The sequence below is a fragment of the Epithele typhae genome, assembly GCF_022376455.1.
Source record: "Epithele typhae strain CBS 203.58 chromosome Unknown BXZ73scaffold_3, whole genome shotgun sequence".
In the NCBI taxonomy this organism is placed as follows: Eukaryota; Fungi; Basidiomycota; class Agaricomycetes; order Polyporales; family Epitheliaceae; genus Epithele; species Epithele typhae.
The window spans coordinates 1,049,091-1,068,990 of record NW_025954194.1 but is presented as its reverse complement, the minus strand read 5'-3'; the positions used below and the strand labels follow the sequence as shown (position 1 = coordinate 1,068,990).

General features: G+C 59.8%; 7 protein-coding genes across 7 annotated transcripts; 3 read left to right on the top strand and 4 right to left on the bottom strand.

The window, feature by feature from the left end:
- Positions 1-311: 311 nt before the first annotated feature.
- BXZ73DRAFT_96855 (zinc-finger domain-containing protein) lies at positions 312-967 on the top strand (the record flags this gene model as incomplete). The annotated part of the gene is made up of 5 exons (XM_048027182.1): positions 312-603; positions 662-702; positions 763-788; positions 868-873; positions 931-967. 5 exons carry the CDS (start codon positions 312-314, stop codon positions 965-967), a joined length of 402 nt encoding a protein of 133 aa, XP_047882723.1.
- A 1,536-nt stretch (positions 968-2,503) lies between these two features.
- Positions 2,504-3,612, bottom strand: BXZ73DRAFT_96854 (uncharacterized protein; the record flags this gene model as incomplete). Its single annotated transcript, XM_048027181.1, has 2 exons — positions 2,504-2,729; positions 3,521-3,612. The coding sequence occupies 2 exons, from the start codon at positions 3,610-3,612 to the stop codon at positions 2,504-2,506; spliced, it is 318 nt and encodes a 105-aa protein (XP_047882722.1).
- Positions 3,613-4,787: 1,175 nt separating this feature from the next.
- BXZ73DRAFT_87278 (Pkinase-domain-containing protein) lies at positions 4,788-8,113 on the bottom strand (the record flags this gene model as incomplete). Its single annotated transcript, XM_048024501.1, has 6 exons — positions 4,788-4,928; positions 4,984-6,828; positions 6,879-7,241; positions 7,277-7,561; positions 7,617-7,846; positions 7,930-8,113. The coding sequence occupies 6 exons, from the start codon at positions 8,111-8,113 to the stop codon at positions 4,788-4,790; spliced, it is 3,048 nt and encodes a 1,015-aa protein (XP_047882721.1).
- A 1,390-nt stretch (positions 8,114-9,503) lies between these two features.
- On the bottom strand, positions 9,504-10,831 carry BXZ73DRAFT_39130 (phosphoribosyl pyrophosphokinase; the record flags this gene model as incomplete). Its single annotated transcript, XM_048018316.1, has 6 exons — positions 9,504-9,930; positions 9,995-10,089; positions 10,208-10,267; positions 10,340-10,649; positions 10,709-10,748; positions 10,798-10,831. 6 exons carry the CDS (start codon positions 10,829-10,831, stop codon positions 9,504-9,506), a joined length of 966 nt encoding a protein of 321 aa, XP_047882720.1.
- A 1,146-nt stretch (positions 10,832-11,977) lies between these two features.
- Positions 11,978-14,370, top strand: BXZ73DRAFT_87276 (FAD-binding domain-containing protein; the record flags this gene model as incomplete). The annotated part of the gene is made up of 7 exons (XM_048024500.1): positions 11,978-12,009; positions 12,082-12,495; positions 12,605-12,735; positions 12,825-12,989; positions 13,083-13,704; positions 13,904-14,132; positions 14,212-14,370. The coding sequence occupies 7 exons, from the start codon at positions 11,978-11,980 to the stop codon at positions 14,368-14,370; spliced, it is 1,752 nt and encodes a 583-aa protein (XP_047882719.1).
- Positions 14,371-16,257: 1,887 nt separating this feature from the next.
- On the bottom strand, positions 16,258-18,727 carry BXZ73DRAFT_87275 (DCP2-domain-containing protein; the record flags this gene model as incomplete). Its single annotated transcript, XM_048024499.1, has 9 exons — positions 16,258-16,340; positions 16,399-17,266; positions 17,288-17,657; positions 17,714-17,805; positions 17,859-18,011; positions 18,061-18,159; positions 18,219-18,429; positions 18,484-18,555; positions 18,606-18,727. The coding sequence occupies 9 exons, from the start codon at positions 18,725-18,727 to the stop codon at positions 16,258-16,260; spliced, it is 2,070 nt and encodes a 689-aa protein (XP_047882718.1).
- Positions 18,728-19,064: 337 nt separating this feature from the next.
- On the top strand, positions 19,065-19,778 carry BXZ73DRAFT_87274 (uncharacterized protein; the record flags this gene model as incomplete). The annotated part of the gene is made up of 4 exons (XM_048024498.1): positions 19,065-19,484; positions 19,540-19,593; positions 19,643-19,672; positions 19,731-19,778. 4 exons carry the CDS (start codon positions 19,065-19,067, stop codon positions 19,776-19,778), a joined length of 552 nt encoding a protein of 183 aa, XP_047882717.1.
- Between the last annotated feature and the right edge of the window lie 122 nt (positions 19,779-19,900).

Sequence of the window (19,900 nt, the reverse complement as noted above, 5' to 3'; positions counted from 1 at the left end):
AACGGGAGAGTGAGGGGGAGAAGCGATAATCTGGTGAGTGGCAGGCGCGGCACTCGCCGGTAGATATACGCAGGCCATCGAGTCCGCGAGAAGTGCGACGAACGGACTGGACCGTCCACGACCACGCCGGAACGTTCGAGTAAGCGCGCCCGCTTTCCTCCCAGGGAAGGCGCGGTGACGTCGACGGATCCTGCGTACCAGCCCGAACGGTCCCGGCCTGCTTCCCACGGCCCCGTGCCCACCGACCAAGCCGTCGTCGTCGTCGCCTGCCATATGCAGACCCCGCCAACTCTCCGCCTGTGTTGACCGCCATGCTCGCCCGCCGAGCCCTCCAGGGCCTCGCTCGCCCCCTCACTCGTCTCTCGTCCACCTCCACCCCCGCCCCAAAGCCCGAGGCACCGACGTCTCCCGTCACCGCCAACCAGGCGCCGAACTTCCCCTCAACATGGTCCACTAACCAGCGGCCCCGTGCCCAGGCCATGACTGGCCCACGGTTCGAGCAGACCGTCCTTGAGCTCCAGCCGACTCCGCTCAGCGCAATGGAGATGATTGACAAGGAGCCCATCCGTGTGGTCCACGGCCGCAAGGCCGTCTGCGACGGCGGTGCGTTTCTCTCCTTTGACCCCTTGTAATTTCGACGTCTGACCCCTCAGTCCCTCAGGAGGTGGCCCTCTCGGTCACCCCAAGATCTTCATCAACCTGGTGAGTCGCCGTCCTCGAACGTCGGAGTACACCTCCTGTGCTGATATTCCCGTGATGCAGGACAAGCCTGGCCCTCGGGCATGCGGGTACGTTGTTCGGCTGTCATTGTCAATCTGCGACTCGGTTCTGAATGGACGCGGTCACTTTGGGCTTCTGGATACACAGCTACTGGTGCGTCCCTCGTGCATCCAGTCTCTTTCTCGTTCTCATGCGCCATTTCTGTCCCAGTGGTCTCCGGTTCGAGCAGGCACCTCACCATCACTAAACGTGGTCGGTCTTGTATGCGTCTTCTTCGCAGCGGAATACACTGTGATTCCCCGTTCCCGCATACCGCGCCCTTATGTGCCTCAGCCGTTCCTCATCGCCTCCAACCTCGATCGCTCGATGCAACGTCCGTGCTTCTGCCCGAGACGTGCCATGTGAAGTCCGCGTACGGCACTCGCACGAGGCCTGCATCCCGTCTGCCTTTCACCTTCCGTCCGGCGTCCACGCGCCGCGGAGTTAGGCTTCTCCGTTCCAGACCCGGGCCTCGCGTGCGTGCTCGGGTTTCTCGTCTGGGGAGCACTCGCGACATGCATCCGGCACTCCGATTGGGGTCGCCGCGCGGCGCGGGGAAGCCACGCCTCGCGCGATTCATGCACTCAGCCGCAGCCAAGGTTGGCGATCTACGCGCTGGTTCTCTCACGGCGCGAGATATTCTCCTGCGTGCTCGGAGGTGCACGGAGCGCCGCACGTTGTACATAGCCGGCCGCGTCGATAGCTCATGGTTTTCCTTGTGGCGTTGAATAACGCACCCGTTGTAGCCGAGACCACGCTTCCTCCCTCTGCAAATCTTCAGAGTCTAGACAGCCTGAATTAATCAAATTGTGCCGGCCTCCCACTACGACAAGCCGGAAGCCAAGACACAGGGTATCGTTTATCCTCGCCACCACCGGCTCTTGTTCTTCATGCACACGTTCGCCTTGTGCGCGGGTAAGCACCGGCGTCTCAGTCGACTTCGCTCGATCGCCGTTTTCCAACGGCGATAGCACGCTCGTCCCGTCCGCTGGGCCCCGAGCGTCGTGACCACCAAGTAGTTTTTCCGCACACGAAAGTCTAGTTCTCGTCTAGGAAGACCATCAGCTGTCGTGGGACACGATTTCGCTCGCGGCGCAGTCTTAGTGGCGAAGTATGTACACCAACCTCCTGCTGCCCAGGCAACGGACAGTCCTCGCTTTGAGCGAGACGAACCCATAAATGATCGGGTCAATCTGATGCACTGCAAGACGGACGGACTCCGGAGGCTTGGATCTAAGGGTCGAAGAGGTCAAGGCAACTCCCGAAGTTGGAACCGAGCTGTCGAATAGCCATGTAGTACGGCGGTGTCGAATAGCCATGTAGTACGGCGGTGTCGTGTTGCATAAGCAAATGAGATAGATGTGGGAGCGAGAGAGCGGTACAGGGATGATCGGAGAGCATTAGCAAGACATGCGCAAACGTGCCAGAGATCGTGTCGCGCACGGAAAGAACGTGCACTAGGTTGTCTCGAGCTGGTCTGATCAGGCGCCCGCTCCGGAGCGATGGCAGGTTCGACGCATGGCCATCCGCCGACTCCGCTGCGCGACCAGAGCTCGATTGCGACAGGCCACCGCCGTACTACATGTCCGGAGAAGATGCCGAGTTCGAGTTCGCCTGTGACGCGGGTCGCTCGCCGCTCGCCGCCTTCCACAACTCCACTCAGACCGCAGCTAGCGGATGCAAGAGAAGGATGCGATACACCACGTTCGTCGCTCTGCCCTTCTGTGTGGGTGGCCCTCGCCGCCTACGCCACCCGCTCGCGGTCGCAGTCGCGCTGCTGCCTTGCCTGCTTCCTCTTCTCTGCACGCTCGCTGTGACACGGCATGCAGTATATTCCGCGACTCGTCTTGACGCAGACGAGATCGTCGATGCTGTTCTTGCAGAGCCTGCATCTGTAGCAGTGGCGGTGGTAGGCGTCGTCACCGGACACGATGACGTCGTCGGGAATAGGCAGTTTGCAGACCTTGCAGCTGTAGGGGCAATCGGCGCATGTCGGCAAGCCGTCCAGGAGCAGCAGCAGGCTGGAGTCTGCGGTGATTTTATTGCCGCATTTTCTGCATTTGAAGCAGTCGAGGTGGAACCAGGATTGGCTGGGGAAGGGAACCACGGTCAGTCTCTAGGCAACGCAAGGACGCGGGTGTGGCGAACATAAGCGGACGCCGTCGCGGCCAAGCAAACACGTACAGAACCGAAGCTCGCGGCCTTGCAGACGCGTACACAAGCGAAGATCGCCGGAGCTGCCGGTGGTCGCTCACAACGGGCGGGGACGTGGTCCGCCACACGACGAGCAACGACCACCCGAAGACCGAGTGCTGAACGCATAGAAGCTCGAAAGATTTTGACTGGAACACTCGATGTCGCTCGAACCAGTGCCACAGGGCCAAGCCAACAGACGAAGTCTGACACCCCTGCAGTCATGCCTGTCGCGCACATAGATGAAAAGCCCTTGACGCATGAGTTTATAATGCATATATGCTCGTAATGCATAGCCAGGGCCATGGACGATCCGCCAAATATTCGCCACCCGATGACCATCTCAGTGGATATATGCTCATAATGCACAGGCCGACCGACGCTGTGCACCATGAGCTTTACATCTCTGTGACAAGTATACCAGGTGCGGCGCGCGTCCATGCAAGATGAAAGTATCGTCCGTATATGCGCAACGGCACCGCGGATATGTCGCACATCCATCCCCGCGCGATAACGCGAGTGACAGAGAGCTCGGGGAAGGGGGCAGATATACGCGTCAGAAACTCACCCGAACGAGACCGCGATCCCGTGTACGAATGACTTGCAGTCGTGGCAAATCTGGGAGCTCTCGGTCTCCAACGCGGTGTGGTGGTTTGCCATGGCGGTTCAGGGAGGGGGGTGGGAGAACCGCGAGCGTCGGGTCGATCGAGGGGGGAGTGGACGCGTAGTCAGTCCACGGAGTGCACGGGTGGAGGGAAGGCGTCCGTCTAGGATCGCTCCCTGTGCGCTGGCTCGCGGTGCATCGTGCACGCCGCGCGCGGCAGAGTACGCGAGCGTATGTAGGCGAGCCTTCGGAGGGTTCGATTCACATACCATCGACCGCGGAGCTGAGCGCCGACGGGTTGCTAGATTGGGACTCCCACGCTGTGGCGCCCTTGTGGCCATCAGCGTTCATCATTGGAATCCCAAGCTCAGGCTCTGTTGCACGCGGAGCTGTTGAGGTGTTTGTGTCCTTTTCTCGTGCGGGTACCGCCTCGCGTAATGTACAAATACAGGTGATATGTAGTCTAAGTACGATAAATGAGTTGAACTAAACCGCGCCGGGAGTGGCGGCGGGACGGCGGGGAGCGGGAAGCGGGAGGCGGAGAGGCGCGTGGGGGTTGCGGCGCGCGCGGTGGGGGGGAAAGCCGCGCGAAGAGCGTAGAGGAGGGGGAAGGGCGCACAGCGCACACGCCGCCGCCGGCGGAAATATTGGGCGAATTATAATGTACCGCGAAAGCGAAAGGTGAAGCAGCAGTGCACGACGAGCGAGGGGAGGGGCCGGGACTCGAGACGGGGAGGGCAGCGGGGAGACTGGGTAAAGTGAGCGAGTGTGGGGGGACGCGGGTGCAGATCGCCCGAGAACCAACGTCCACTCCGCGCGGCGGGGCAGGCGTCTTAATGACATGACGGTCATGACGGCCCGTGCGCGACGGGGGGAGGGTGCGGCGTGCAGGTGCGAGGTCCAGGTAAAAGGGGGGTTGTTCGTGAAGATGGGTGAATGAGTGACGGGTGAATGCTACTGTTAAGTTCGCAGACAGAAAATGCAGGACCAATGGTCAGGGATGGTGTGCGGATGAGGATGATGTGCTGATTACAGGGACAAGTAAGCAGTCCGACGGGGATGTAGTGCGCGAGGAGCAGAGACGCATGCAGGGATGGAGATGAGAGCAGGATGTGAGGCGATAAATAGAAACCAAGAGCGAGCGTGATATGCAGCGGATCATCCGGACAAAATGGAGGATGAAGCAGGGACCGAAGCAGAGAAAGAGAGCAATCACAATGTACAACGGACGTCATCCGAAATCGCTTGCAATGTCGTCCGGTGATGTGAACGACATTGGCGACAGAGGTGGGTACTCGCCTTCTGCGACGGCCTCGAGCTGTGCGAAAGGGGGTAGTGACCCTGGTCGCGTCTGCAGAGTCGCTAATGGAGGCTGAACCACACAGTCAGAACCCGATTTCTAAAGAAAGGGGGTAACGGTTACTCACCACCTTGAACATGGGATTGATCGCGGACTTCGGTGCCATACCAGGGCTTGAGGGGTAGCTCCCGTTCCCTGCAGACCGCGACTCGTACGGACTCAGAGACCCTGCTGGCTGGAAGCCGTTCGGGTGTCTGGGTTGGGGAGGGATGATCAATGTCGGTCGCTCTACCTCTCGCCCTCCTCGCGTGCCATCCCTGTCCAGTGTCGACCCGCTTCGGTTCTCGTGCGGTGCCCATGGTATTGGCGACGACAATGACAGCATGTGCATGGGCGGTGGAACAGGAGAACCGCCGTCCGAAATCGACGAGGAATCCACCGATGCGCGCAGGTTGAAGTCGTTCGCGAACTGCTGCTCCATCGCGATCGAGTTGGAGGATCGCCCGCTAGGCGCGAAGTCGTCCGAGAGCGTTGTCCCCAGGGAAGACATGGACGTCATCCGACTGATCCCCATCGCACTCGGGCGGTGTCGTAGTCGGTTCGGGCCAGGATCGCTGTCCACCGTCGCGAACGAGATGACCGAGACCGCGCTGGTAAGGTCGTTCGAGGACATGGAATGGTCGTCGTCGAAATCTCTCCTTCGCGCTTTGGGAAGTCGCTCATCGCGCCGCCATTCACGGTGATGGTTGTCTGAATGACCGTAGCCGGAGAAGTTGCCACCCGCGACGTCGACGGAGGACACGCCGTGACTTTGCGTTTGTCGAATGGGCCCGGTCGCTGCAGGATGCGGCACATGAGACTTGCCTCCCAACATCGCCACCGTACTGCTCCACTCGACTTCCTCCGTAGCCGCCACTTGGTCCCGAAGTCGCTTGTGCTTCTCCAAGACGGCACGCGCCTGCTCTTTCTGCATCTTCTCCGCGAGCAAACGTCGCTGCTTTTCCGCGTCGCGCTGGATCCTCGCTGCCTCTTTCTTCCGCTGCTTGGGGTCCAGGATGATGCGGGGGACCTCCTGGGCGGGAGAGAGCTCGGACAAGGAGCGACTGTCCGTGCTGGAAGACTGAGTGCGCTTGAGAGAGGGGGTCGAGCTGTTCGAGTTGATGGGATTCTCTTGCACAGGGGCGAGCGCATGGGAAGGTTTCTCCCCGTGACTGCCAAACATCTGCGCCAAACCCCACTTGCTGCTCTTCTTCCCGAAACTGAACTTGCCCAGCTTCCCTGGCTGATGATGGGGGACTTCTTGAATCTCCGCATCGTCGATGTGTGGTCGCTGAGGATGCTCGCGGGCCATAGGGGACGTTTGCACGTCCATGGCTTGGTAGCCATTGGCAGGGATCTCGACCTGAGGGGAGATCTCCATAGGGTCCCAATGCGAGTCCGACGCCGACGCGTACGAAGGCCATCCCTGGGACTGTTCTGAAGGGGTGCGCGAACGACCTGGTGGCAGCCGAACGTGTAAGCCTTCGTGAGGATATGGCCTACTCGAGTCCGAGTATTCCGTCCGAGAGGAGGGCGAGTCGTAGAAGGCTGTGCGGTGAGACGCCGAGACGTCGGGAATCTGGACGGTCGCTGCGGGCGGCAACGGCTCGAACTCCGGCCTTCCAGATCCCGAATGGTGGGAATGGGAGGGAGGGAGGCTCCGAGGTGAGACCGAGGGGAGAGAGCGCACTGGAGACACCCCGTTGCGCTCAGAGGTGTGCACAGCCAGATGGCCGTTGGAGACCGCAGTCGTCGACATCGGCGGGCCAGGCGGGTTGTTAAGCGGCGAAGTCCTGAGGAGGTAGGGATGTTCGAGACACTGCTTGCTGGTGAGGCGTATGTCAGGATCATACTTGAGCAAGTCAGCAATGCAGTTGACAAGTTCGATAGGAACGTGACGGTCGAAGAGAGAATAGAAGTCTTTGGGTGGGATCTACTCGGAAGATGATTAGGAGAGGTCGCAGTATACGGATGGACACGAACCTCAGGGAACGAGAAGCCCACTGCCCGCGCCATCTTGACACCTCGTGGCCACTGTCCCCCTCCAACGGGCATCCCTCGTGCATCGCGTCCATAGTCCCTGCACGGGTCTCCGAGAAGCTCGCAAATCCTCGCGACTTGGTCAACTTCACCTTGCCCAGGAAAAAGAGGTCGCAGATTGACCAGCTCGGCCATAATGGTCCCGAGCGCCCACATGTCCACCGGGTTTGAGTAGTCCCTGCTTTTGAGGAGGACCTCGGGTGCACGATACCACCTGGTTGAAACGTATTCCGTATACGGGGGCTTGCTGGCGGTCTCCCTGGCCAAACCAAAATCCGCCAGCTTGACGATGACCACGACGTCACTCTCCGAAGGTGCGTTGGGGTGGCGTGGGCATTTACCGGACGGTAGTCGTACAGGCCAGTGGTGGTGACGAGGAGGTTTTCCGGCTTCATGTCGCGGTGAAAGTAGCCAGACTCGTGTATGTGGTGCAAGCCCTCCACAACCTGCCGGAAGATAGAAGAGACGAGACCTCCTGCTAGCGGTTTCCCTTTCCGGGTCTTGATGAGCTGGTACAGGTTGCCCTCCATTGACTCGAACACGAAGTAGAGCTCCTTCGTGTCGGGGAGGAGAAAGAAGTCGTAGAGCGGGATGATGTTGGGGTGGTAGGGGATCGCGCGCAACGACTGGGAAGCGGTCGGGGTTAACGACCGCCGCACGGATGACGAGCAGCAGACGCACCTCGAGCTCTTTGAGCTTCTTGCATTCGTCCCATCCTCCCTCCCACTGCTTCTTCATCCTCTTGACGGCCACCAGCCTCTTCCCGGCGTACTCGGGTCGCGCGCCACGGCCACACTGCATGGCGGACATCGGTGTATTGGGCGGTAGCGTCCCATGCCAATCGCAGAGCCAGACGGTGCCAAAGGAGCCGTCGCCAACAATCTTGAGCGGTGTGTATGATCGTGTGGAGCCTGGGTCGTGTGGGGGCGTCGATCAACTGACTGCCACGGGTGGAGGAAGAGGGGCGCGGGGGACAGAAGAGAGGTAGACTCACTGCTCTGGGCGTCGCCGACGACAAGCTCGTTGTTTTGCACGGTGACGGAGGGGATCGCCTGGACGGTGATGCGCTCCTTCGTACCCGGCGCCTGTGTGCGATGGCTGTTGGCCGGGGGTGGGGCCGGCTGGTGCTGGGGCGGGGGATGGCGGGGCTGCGGGGGGAAGGGGTGGCCATTGTGCATGTGCGCGGGGGGATACGAGTGTTGGAGGTGGACTGGAGGATTATGGCCTTGGTGGACATGGTCTGTGTACATGATATGGAGATGAGTTGCATTGCCCAGGTGTGAGGGATTAGAGGACGGGCAGGAGGTGGTAGAGGCGCATAGAGTCGGCAATAAGGACAGGGCGGGGGCCGGGCGGGGCGGGAGAGGAGGGGCGGGGGGCGGGGGAGGGAAAGGGAACTCGGGAGAGAGAGCGGAGGACTTGAAGGGGAAGAAGGTGGCAGGGAGAGAGCGAGCACCGAGCGCTGGGACGCTCTCTCGCGCGGAAGACGAGAAACAGATTGAGAATCCTGCCCGACAGCCGATCACCACCCTTTATTTTCCACATTATTTTCCCTATCCGCCTTCCAATCGGTCCCGAAATCCGCCCTTCTTCCCTTCCTGGGCCGCCGTCCGTCCTCGGTCCGCCTCGTCCCAGCTCGTCCCCCCATCCCGCCCGACGCCCGTCCCGCACGCGCGCATCCTCCCCGCGCGAGTCCGCCCGCCCCGGTTCGTGCTGGGGCCGCGCGCGTGCGGGGCTGGCAGCTCGGTAATCATCCACCTGCTAATCGGGCGGCAGGCCATGCACGCAGGAAGAAGCCGGGGCGACTGGGCCTTTGGCGAGCGCGACGGTGATGCGCATCGATCCATCGCCGCGGTGGAGACATGATGGATCTCTGTGCGTGCTCGCAGCGGGCTGAACAGTTTGGCCATCGCTCGGACGTCACGCAGGCTGGCGGCGGCCAGCCGGCCACCCTCGGCCACCGCGTTAACGCCTCGGCGCTCGAGCGCCTGAGCGTCCGCGAGTGTGATGGGCTGATTGGGTAGCAGGCTGATGGAGCCAGAAGCGGCGGCGCGTGGTCCATCGCGCATCCTCGCCCTTCCCGCTGCCCATCCCCAAGCCCGTGCCGCCCGCCCGCGGCAGCGAACGCCGTCCGTGGGGAGAACGACCGCGGTCGGTGGCCTGCACCCCCTCGCTCCCGGCGCCGGGCTTGGTGGTCGGCCGCGATCAGCGGAGGCAGGCGTCGATGCTTCCCACCCGGCGGCGAGCTTGAGCTTGATCGCCTGCGTCAGCCACGGTCCATGCATCCGCCACGGTCCCGCTGATGCGACTCGGCGCCTCTCTCGAACGCACCGCACCGCTTGTCGCCCCAATCTCGCCCACTGGCCCCGATCCGGGTGCGATCCCGTTCTCCGACTCTCCCGGCCGCCTTTCCATGGATCGCCCACCGGCTCCCTCTTCCTCGATCGTCTGTGGCTGCGTTTCACTATCCGTGCCATTAAAGCCTGCGGTACAAGTTACAAGAGCCTGCACATCTATCTGTTCGTGCGAGAAAGAATCGTCCGCGCCGCCCGACATACCTCCACGCCACTAGTACGGCACCTCGTCGAACAGCTTCGAGATGCTCTCGCCGTAGTGACTGCGCCTGATCACTTCCGCGAGCACGTTCCCGATGTCGATAACCTCGATCTTCGCGCACTCCGCAACGTTCGACGACTGCGGCAGCGTGTTCGTCACGATCAGCTTCTCCAACGCCGACTCCTCGACGTTCTTCAACGCGTTTCCGCTCAGGATCCCGTGCGTCACCATCGCGTGCACGGACTTCGCCCCGGCCTCCGCCAGGTGCCGCGCCGCCAGGCAGAGCGTGCCGCACGTGTCGGCCATGTCGTCCACCAGGATCGCGGTCTTGTCCTTGACGTGTCCGACGAGCACCATCCGTGACACCTCGTTCGCCTTCTTCCGTTCTTTGTGGAACAGCGCGAAGTCCACCCCTAAACGGTCCGCTATCGACGTCGCGCTGGTGCCCCCGCGCCGGCTCTCAGATAAGCTCTTCCGCGATCACAAGACCGGCGGCCACGCACCGTTTCGCCCCACCGGCGTCCGGCGAGACAATGACGATGTCCGTGAGGTTGAAGTTGGCGCGGATGTACATGATGGCAGAAGGCTCCGCATAGAGCTAACGGGGTGGGCGCGAGTGAAAATCAATACGGAAAGCATGCACGGGTGTCACTTACGCTGCAATGTTGGGGATTATCATGAGTTTTCATGTTAGCTTGTCAAGAATGACAAAACACCCACTTGTCAACGGGCACGTCAAAGAATCCCTGGATCTGCGAGGCGTGGAGATCCATGGTCTGTGTGGTGGCGATCGGCGCGCCGCATTGCTCGTGAGACCAATGTTGGACGGGCGAAGGGACAAAACGTACGATGACGTGGTCGCAGCCTGATTTTTGGAGCATGTTGGCCACGAGCTTTGCGGTAATGGGGGCTCGGCTCTTGTCCTTCTTGTCTTGGCGGGCGTAGGGGAAGAGAGGGAGGATGGCAGTTATCCGCTTCGCGCTCGCAATCTTGCATGCGTGGATCATGATGCAGACTTCCATGAGTGCGGTGTTGACCTCGCCACAGCCGGTGTTGATGATGTACACATCGTCCTCCCGTACGGACTCCGCGACGCGAATAATGCTCTCCCCGATGCCGTTCTTCGTCACTTCCGCCTTTGCCAGAGGCACGCCGAGCCTGCAGTGCGTGGGGATCATAAGACGACGGCACGAACCGGTGTAAGAGTCTATGCGCACCGTCTGGCGATGACCTCAGCAAGCTCGGGGTGGCTAGTGCCTACGAGGAGATGAAGCAAATGGTACAATCGATGTGGAAGTGGACGCACCAGAGAAGAGCTTGATGCCGTTCCCAGTGAACATGATGTAGTGATGGTCTCAGCTGTAGTCCATGAAAAGAATAAAGATACGAGGCGAAGAGAGACAGAGGGACAAGGAGTAAAAGGGGAGGAGTATTTTACTGGAGCTGAAGCGGCTGGCGCGCAGTTTGCCAGAACGCCAAGCATGTGGCAGCCACCTTCCGTACAAGGCAATACCCACGAGGCCGGATCAGTTACGTAACCCCGACAATCACGTGTGTCGCGGAAGAGTGCCAAACAGACGCTCGACGCCTGCCTCCGTGCTCAGAACGCGTCCCAACGCTTGAGACGCAGCAGACCATTCCGTAACACAGCGATAGTGCAAATTGGTGGGCGGAGAGGGCCTGGTTTATAATAAGCATCACAAATGGCTCTGGCTACCACGACGGGGTCACTGAAGACGGCGCACTCACAACGCTCGTGCAGTGCCACACAATCTTCAGTACGGCCCTCAAGGACCCCACTCACCAGCACCCATGTGTTGCATATGTATCACCATCCGTCACGCCGTCAGGGAGAATCCCGGTCAAGACACTCGGCTCGTCAACCTGGTGTGTTGCTGTACACGGGTACAAGCGGAGCTTATCTATAATTGCCCAGATTGCTTCTCAGAGAGTTGTCGCACGGTTCTGTCTTCTTCAATGTGAACCAGGTGATCGCTCTCTCACCCTCCTATCCATCCGTATCGGCGTAGTGTTGCCACGCGCATATGTGACGCATAGGGATAGAATGAAAATAATAATAATAATAATAAAGGCGTAGTGTTGCCACCTTTCGTTGGATTGTAGCGACGTGCTCTGACAGGACACTAGAAGCCATCCGCCGCAGGTGGCCTTGTGCACTACATCTACAGGTCCCCTACGATGCAACCGTCTCCTTCTGTCTAGTCAATTGGAGTCGTGAGTCATTATTAGGCCGCCCACATTGTTTCCATTCGAGCTCCCAGGGTACAAGCCCAGCGCATTCGGATATATACGTGCATCCGGACTGGGCTAGCACAAGTACACAGCGCTCAGCCTCTGACAATCCCTACAAAGGTCGGGCTGAAACTGGGCTCACTCCGCTCCCGCTTTCTTCCTCTCTGCCTTGCAACGCTAGTCTGATCTTCCCTCCGATCCCGAGCACAGTTCTCCTCCGCCGACGCAGCAAAATGACGCGTCTGTGGATCCGCCCGCGCACCTTGTGTGGTTCCCTGGCGCTCGCACTCTTATCCGCTCCTTCCTTTGGCACAGCGCCCCGGAACGGTCCCAGCAGCCCTCCGTCCTCAAACTGCCGTTGTCTCTTCGGCGATCCGTGCTGGCCCGGGCCTGCCGAATTCGCGCGGCTGGAACACCATGTCTCACAGCCCCTCCTCCATCCCGTCCCCCCGGCGTCCCCGTGCTACCCCGTGTCCGCGCCGTCTGGAGACTGCGCGGATGTGCACGCGCAATGGACGAACGCGTCCTGGCGCGCGGAGCGGCCGGGGGCGATGCAAGGTGCGGTCTTCGAGACGTTCGTGTTCCCGAACGGGACGACGAGCGCGTGCTTCATGGACACCGCGCTCGGCGTCCCGTGCACGCAAGGGAGCGTGCCCGTCGTCGGCGTCGACGCGCGCGCGATCGAAGACGTCCAGGCGGCCGTCCGCTTCGCCGCCGCGCACAACCTCCGCGTCGTCGTAAAGACCACTGGGTAAGCGGCCCCGCTCTATCTTGCGCCCACGAGGTTTCTCCGTGCGCCGTCTTCTTTCCAAACCCTCGCTAATTCATGTCGTGCTTCCTCACCCTCGGCGTACCCACAGCCATGACCTCTTGGGACGGAGCACCGCACGCGGTGCATTTATCATATGGACGCACAACATGAAGGACATCACCTTTCACCGATCCTTCACGCCTGCCGGTGCGCCGCCCGAGTCGGAGACACATGACAACGGTGCGTCTATACGCGCGGCCCTCGACGCGCGCGTAGTACGTATTCCACGGTTGAGACTCAAGTACTCAAGTACACATCCCTCTTGGCAGCCATCACGTTGGGCGCCGGTGTTCAATGGGAAGAAGCGTATGAAGCTGTGAACGCCAAAGACCGGGCCATCGTCGGTGGACAGTCTCCCGGCGGCACTGTGGGCGCTGCAGCCGGTTGGGTACTCGGCGGCGGGCACAGCCCTCTGTCGCCGACGTTTGGTCTAGGCAAGTGTTCGTGACTTTTGGCGAGTAGCTGCGGTCTGCTAGTGGCGTCCGTCCTTCTCTCCGCGACGCGAGGCTGACGCTGCTCGGCGACAGGCGTCGACAATGTGCTCGAGTTCGAGATGGTGAGCTCGAACGGCACGGTCTTCACCGCAAATGCGCACCGGAACACGGACCTTTTCTTTGCGCTGCGAGGAGGCGGCGGGGGCACGTACGGCATTGTCACGAAGACCACGTACCAGACGCACCCGAACCTCCCGCTCACCGCTGCAGTCTTCGCCGCGTCGTCGAACTCGTCGAGTCTTACCGCGCCAGTGCAAAGTCTGCTCCTCAACCTCCTCAAAGCGCTTCCTCAGCTGTCTGACGATGGCTGGTCTGGAGTGACCTCGCTTTCCACAGACCCGACCACCGGCACGCTAGGGTCCTCTGGGACTTTCGTCCTCGTTAACGGCACCTCGGCGCAGGCAAACGCCAGCATCAACCCGTTCTTCTCCAAGGCCGAGGCGCTCAGCAATGCCTCCGACGGCGGGCTGACGGTGCAGGCCGCGTTCACGACGCCCCTCCCGTCCTACTTTGCCTTCCTGAACGCGTTCGCCACTCCCGACACCGCAGGTTCAAACGGCGCCGCGGGCTCGTGGCTGCTCCCGCGCGACGTCATCGAGCGGCACCCCGAGCGCGTCGCGCGGACGCTCGCTCCGCTGCAGAGCTTGACCATCCTGTGAGCACACTCAATCGTCTCTACATCCCGCCACACGACCACACTGCCGACGGCTCCGCGGGGCGGGGAACAAGACGTCTGCTGCGAGTAGCCGTGACACTCCGCCCCGCCCCGCCCCACTCGCCGTCTCTCTTTCCCTCCTTCTCCCCTCAGTCCTCATTCGAACCCACGCTAACAACTCCCGCCTCACACGCCGCAGGCTCGTCGCAGGCGGCGCGGTCGCGCGCGTGCCCCCGGCCGCGATGGGCCTCCTCCCCGCCTGGCGCTCCGCGCTCGTGCACGCCCTCTTCGCCACCGGCTGGGCCGAGGGCACGCCCGCCGACGTCATCGCCGGCCGCGTCGACGAGGTGCGGCGGAACATGACCGCCCTCCGCGCGCTCGCCCCGCACTCTGGCGCGTACTTGAACGAGGCGAGCCCCTTCTCTCCCGTCCTGGACTCCTTGTGCACTCGTGCTGACGGGGGTGTCGGCATGGCAGGCGTCGCTCGTGGAGTCCGATCCTTTGCAGGCGTTTTTCGGAGACCACCACACCGAGCTGAGGGCGATCAAGGCCGTCTACGACCCGATAGATCTGTTCGTAGTCCGCGATGGGATTGGTTCGAACGAATGGGACTCTGAGCTGGTTTGCAAACTGCCCAATCTCAAGATGTCCGCTTCTGCTCGTTGATGTAGTGAAATTCCAACTCACCCCCTTAACGCAACCGAAAGGAAAAGGCGCAAGGAAGATGGGGCGCGCGATGTGGCGGCGGCGGCGGCAGCTTCCAAAGGCTTCCTGTCGTTTTGGGACGCTTCTTTATGTGCGCATTGTCTACATATTGTATTTAAAATGCCTTGGGTTATATGGCGATGTAGTCTAGCTGTCTATGATGCTGTAGTCAGTGTAAGAATTGTGGAGGGCTCATGGTTCGAATCCTGGTGTATGTGTTTTCTTTTTTTCAATTGTTGCCACTGGTTGTACATCCGGAAGTGAATTTTCTGTCTGTCCCTCGTTTTATTCATGTGTGCCCCGCGCGAGTACACGGCATGTCCCGGCTGTCCGATGAACGAGTCAGTGTCCCATATTACACTCGCTTTTTTTACATTGTGTGACAGTACTTGCAGGATTCTGTCACTCCCGCAATCGGAGTGTAGCAACGCCATACAGACCCACACACGGGCCGTGGGCCCAGGAACCAGCAGCCATGCCTCCCGCCGCTGACGTGAGTCTTTCTGCGCCTCGCACGCAGATAGCCACCTACTTATGGCTGACCGAAACCCACCGAGTTATTTGCGTATCCCACGCCGCCCCGCAAGTACAACTGTTCCAATATCGATAGGCCGTTCTCGCGCAGGAGCGTCTTGGAGCGGGCCACATGAGCGCTAGCGCCCTCGCGCACCACCGCGCGACGGGCAGCGCGCACCACCGTGAGCGCCGCGCAGTCGTGGCGATGTCTCTGTGTGCACCCCCACTGCGCATTGTGCTCGCGTGCGAGGGATCATGCCAAACCTTCTGTCAGGACTTGAACATTGGACATACCCTCGCACCAGGTGCAGAGGCCATTCCACGGGACTCGTCGTGCGCGAGGAGTTTAGATCCGTGGTGCACGTATATCGCCACGCGCGCGCGGTGCTCGCAGCGGTGCGCTCGGACTCGCGCTGCCCGTCGCGCGGTGGTGCGCGAGGGCGCTAGCGCTGTGGCCCACTCGCGAGAACGGCCTATCGCTCCCGTAAACTCCTCCTCCTCCTCAAATCACGCACCTCTTCGCTCCACTCCTCCGTACTCGGCCCATTTCGGGCGTTAGATTCCATCGAAAGAACACCTGCATTACTAAGACTACCAAATCGAGCCATTTAGGCGCCGGGTTAAGGGGGTGAGTTGGATTCTCTGATGTAGTACTTCGGAGTTGTATATCCTATTTGACCCAATATCAACAAAACGTTAACAGCATCATCACAAACATGTCACCCGAGATCCGTGAGGCAGAGCGTCAGGTCGAAGGACGCTGAACACAACAAGGTGGATTGCGACGATCGACGAACATAGACGGACATTTGAGCACTACGCTACAAAACTACAGATGACGACGCAATGTATCGAGCTGCGATAACGACGGGAAGGCGACAAGGGAGGAGGGGGATGCACGGATCACGCGGATCACGCCTAGTCTGAGGAATCTGGGGAGGGGGGTGAGGGTAGGGGGGAGGGGGAAGGGACAAGAAAAGAGCGATGCAGAGAGAGAAAACGGAGGGCGGCGCAAAGGGAAGAGAGTTGGAGACGGACACACGGGCTCATAGCGTAGCAGGCGACAGGACGAAACTTAAAACACAACGACGATATCGAGGAATCGCTGTGGCTGCACTGTCCGGATGCTGAGCAGGTATGGGACGAGAACGGAGAGACGCAGAGTGAGAGACGCAGAGAGTGAGGGAGTGTGAGACAAAGCGGGAATCGAGTGTGGATATGCGATGTAGGTGACAAAACCAATACTAGGACGAACCGTATCAATACACGAAGGAAGAGCGCACTGCTCGACTACCATCGACATTATCTAGAGCCTGTAAAGATATGACTAGGTCACGCCCGATATACGGGGTTCGGTGTGTTAAGGATAGACAGTAGCTGCGCGTTGTTGGCAGCGCGAACAACATTATTGTGAGCTGTACGCACGCGATGGGTCAGAACTGATGGATAGCTTGAGTGACGAATAGAACTTACCAATGTGAGGCGTGTGGGTAGGAGGGAAATGATAGGGAGGAAGGGCACGAGCTGGGCTCGTAGGAACGCGCGCATACGGCTGGGTGAAAGGCGGGGGGCCAAGAGCGGGGGATGGAGGGAAGGGGCCCGAGGTACTGTTGTTCCACTGTCCATTCAGAGGTAGCATTGAACGAAGCTGATGCTCGTTCATGCTCTGTCGGGAGCCAGAGGAAGGGAACGGTGCGCCGTGAAGGGTGTGGCTTGTACGAGGGCGAGCCATCATCCCCTCTGGGATGTGCGGAGGGTACATCGAGTGAGGGGGAGGACCGTGGTGGGGATGAGAGTGCATGGTGGACGTGAAAAGCACGGATTTGTCCATCACCGGAGGATGGGGAAGATGCGGTACGTGCCCGTGAGCGACTTGCACAGTGGGCACCATGGGGGAAGTTTCCGGGCGGAAGGACATTCGAGAGGCCGTCCGGTCGGACTCTTGTGCAACACTCTCAAGGATAGAGATGTACCGCATTTCCTTCGTAATGTTGCGAGGATGCGAAAGATACGGGGAAACATCCGTGGCCACAGAAGACCCACGTCGCGCATGACCAGCTTGCCGCAGCATAGGCGATACGGTTGGCCCCGTGACGGTGCTGCGTTGCTCCTGCCGAGGGATGGGGTTGAGCGAAGTAGCCTCTTGTGGATGAGGAGACAAGGCTGGGGAAGACTGGGTCTGAGGGATGCCGGTTGGCATAGGGCGCATCGTGGGCATACGGGCGGACCAGTCAGGACTCAAGTCGACAGTAGGCCGTGTAGTTTCTGTCGACGATGTGGCAGGTCGTACAGTTTCTGCTGACAACGAAGCGGGGCGTGTAGTCTCCGACGACAGTGTAGCCTTCGTTCTAGTCGCAACCACCTGGGCCTTGAGAGGAGCTTCAAGCACCAAGGACGCTGCTGACCTTTGCAGGCTGGTCAAGAGGCTAGCGAGATGATTATCCCCGACGTCCAGGCTGGGGGCTGGACGAGCAGGGTCAGCAGTGCTCGAGTCAATAGATGAGTCGAAGGTGGCTTGGTGGACACGAGCGGCGCTGTACTGTGGGGAAGGTGTTTGAGGTTCTGCCGACGAAGCCTGGGAGCTGAGTTCCTGCGAGTTGCCCACAGAAGCCTGGTCATTGACGGTGGCTCCATCCTCCTCTCCTGATGAATGTATCTCCTCTTTGATGGGCTGAGAGGGCTTGCGCAGGATGTAACTCTGCTTGCGATCATGGATGAAATGCTTCAGAGGACTAGATGTGTGGACCATGCTCAGCAAAGTCGCTCTCACGTATGCCGGTAGACTTACGGGACGAAGGGTGTGATCAGATAGAATTTGCCAGGTGCTACCCGGTTGCGCTTCCATGTGGGGAGATCGGTCAACTTGAACCACGAGATTTTCTAATCACGTCTTCAGATCAAATGATTTCGGCATATTCAATCATTAGACTCACGCTGATCTCCTTCCTCGTCTTGGTCTTAAATTCGAAGTCCTCTGGTACCCCGGGGACGATGTAGAGGGATATCGACTGCTCCTTGATCGACAATTGAATCACGTTTTCAGGGTCCAGTTGTCCCTCCAGATTGTATCCTGTCTCTTCCAGCACCTGACAGACGGAAGTCAGTGGCACGTCACTTGTTGGCAAGGCGTCGTACTTCTCGGATAGCGCATCGGTACTTGGGCTCCTGCTCGTTGATCTTCCCTTTCGGGAATCCCCATCCTGCTGACGATTTCCAACCTTTGACGAGAACGCACTGCGGTAGCAGGGTAAGGTATTACGTAATGAGACGAGTTGAGCAGATTTTGCACTGACCTTGTCCCAGGTATTGTTGAGCATGATGGCACCACACACAGGCACTCGTGTCTTGTATTTCATAAAAGAGTCGAAGGTCCGATCGTGGTCTTCCGCCCAGTGTGCGAGGAGGGGACATGCGTGGAAGAGAGCTTCAGAGAACGTCTTGAGCGTGTAGGAGGGGAACTTGGAGGGATTCTGTTCCCGGACGAAATCCTCGTAGTACCAGTGGCTGCATCGAAACCGATCAACGAGTGGCGGGAGCATAAAAGAAGAGACCACAGACGCTTGTTCGACCTGGAAGCAAACCCTCTCGACCGATGCGAGCTCCTCTTCCGGGAGGTTAAGGATGAAACGACTGCAGGTCGTGAGCGGGAAGAGGGCGAGATGAACGGGCGCGGGGCGTACCTGGACAGATCTTCGAGGACCTCCTCTCGGCTGAGATCCGAGTATTGGACGGGCGCAAATTGGTGGGATGATGACGCTGCAGCGTGTGGGAGCTCGGGCGATGAGGATGATGATGAGGCCATGGCGGCGAGCGGGGGGAGGGGGAGGGGGAAAAGAAATGGGAGAGATATATAAGAAGGAACGGGTTGAAGCGGAAGGGTGTGGGCAGGGACTGTCGAGGTTGGTGGTGGCTGGTGGACGAACGCCTACGACCCGAGCCCAGTTGGCTCCCATGCCCGCCACAACAGCAACAAGTACAAAGCGACGAGCTCCCGCCCCATCGCGGTCACCGAGCGCTTGGCCACTATCCTGCCTCTTTCGGTCCTATCTCGACCACGGGGTTCTCGTCTTTTCTCCGTCGACCAGCCGCGGTCCGCCTAATAACATCCTCTCCGCTTCTGCCGTTTTCTTCCGCAAGCAATGACCGTTATCGGCGAGGATCTTTCGGCCGCTGCGCTGGCTCCGGACGGCCGTGACGCGGCCATCGAGCTGAACAATGAAGCCATCCTCCTGGAGCGCCAAGGAGACTTCGCGGGTGCCGAGAGCAAGCACTTGCAGGCAATCCGTATCAAGGAAGCCACCCGAGGTGTGGACAGTATTACCACCGCTGTCTCCTACAATGGTCTCGGTGAGCTCTATGCCACCATAGGCAATCTAGACAATGCGGAGGAGTACCTTATCAAGGCCGTGAGCGTGCGCGAGCGATTTGGGCTCAAGTCGGATCTGGCCGTTACTCGTGATAACCTGGGAAGGGTGTTCGAGATGAGAGGAGACCTGAATGCTGCAGAAGAGATACGTCGCCGAGGCGCTCCTAGCAATGTGGCTTGTGGCAACTTCCAAGTGAGTGCTCGTCAATGGCTCAGACTAGCGACTTGGCCGACTCCTTTAGCGACAGTGTCCCAAAATATCCAATGCGATATCCATCCTGTCAAAGTGTACAACATGCAAGGTGGGCCCTTGCGTGCATGCAGTATAGTATGATTGACTCAGCCTGATAGGCCATCTTCTATTGCTCTCGCCCTTGTCAAGTTGGTTTGATTCGTCCGCCCTTACTTCTTAGCAACGTTGTTAATGTGCGGAGGGCAGGTCGCTGACTGGAAGAGGCACAAGAAATACTGCAAAACTCGGTCTTAGCCTTCCGAAACGAGCGCCTACTCGCCCGTGAGTAGCTTTCATACGCTCCTGGCGTTGAGAAGACATCAGCATCGTACAAAGCCACGGGGAGAATCGCTGAAGATGCTCACTTTGTATCCACA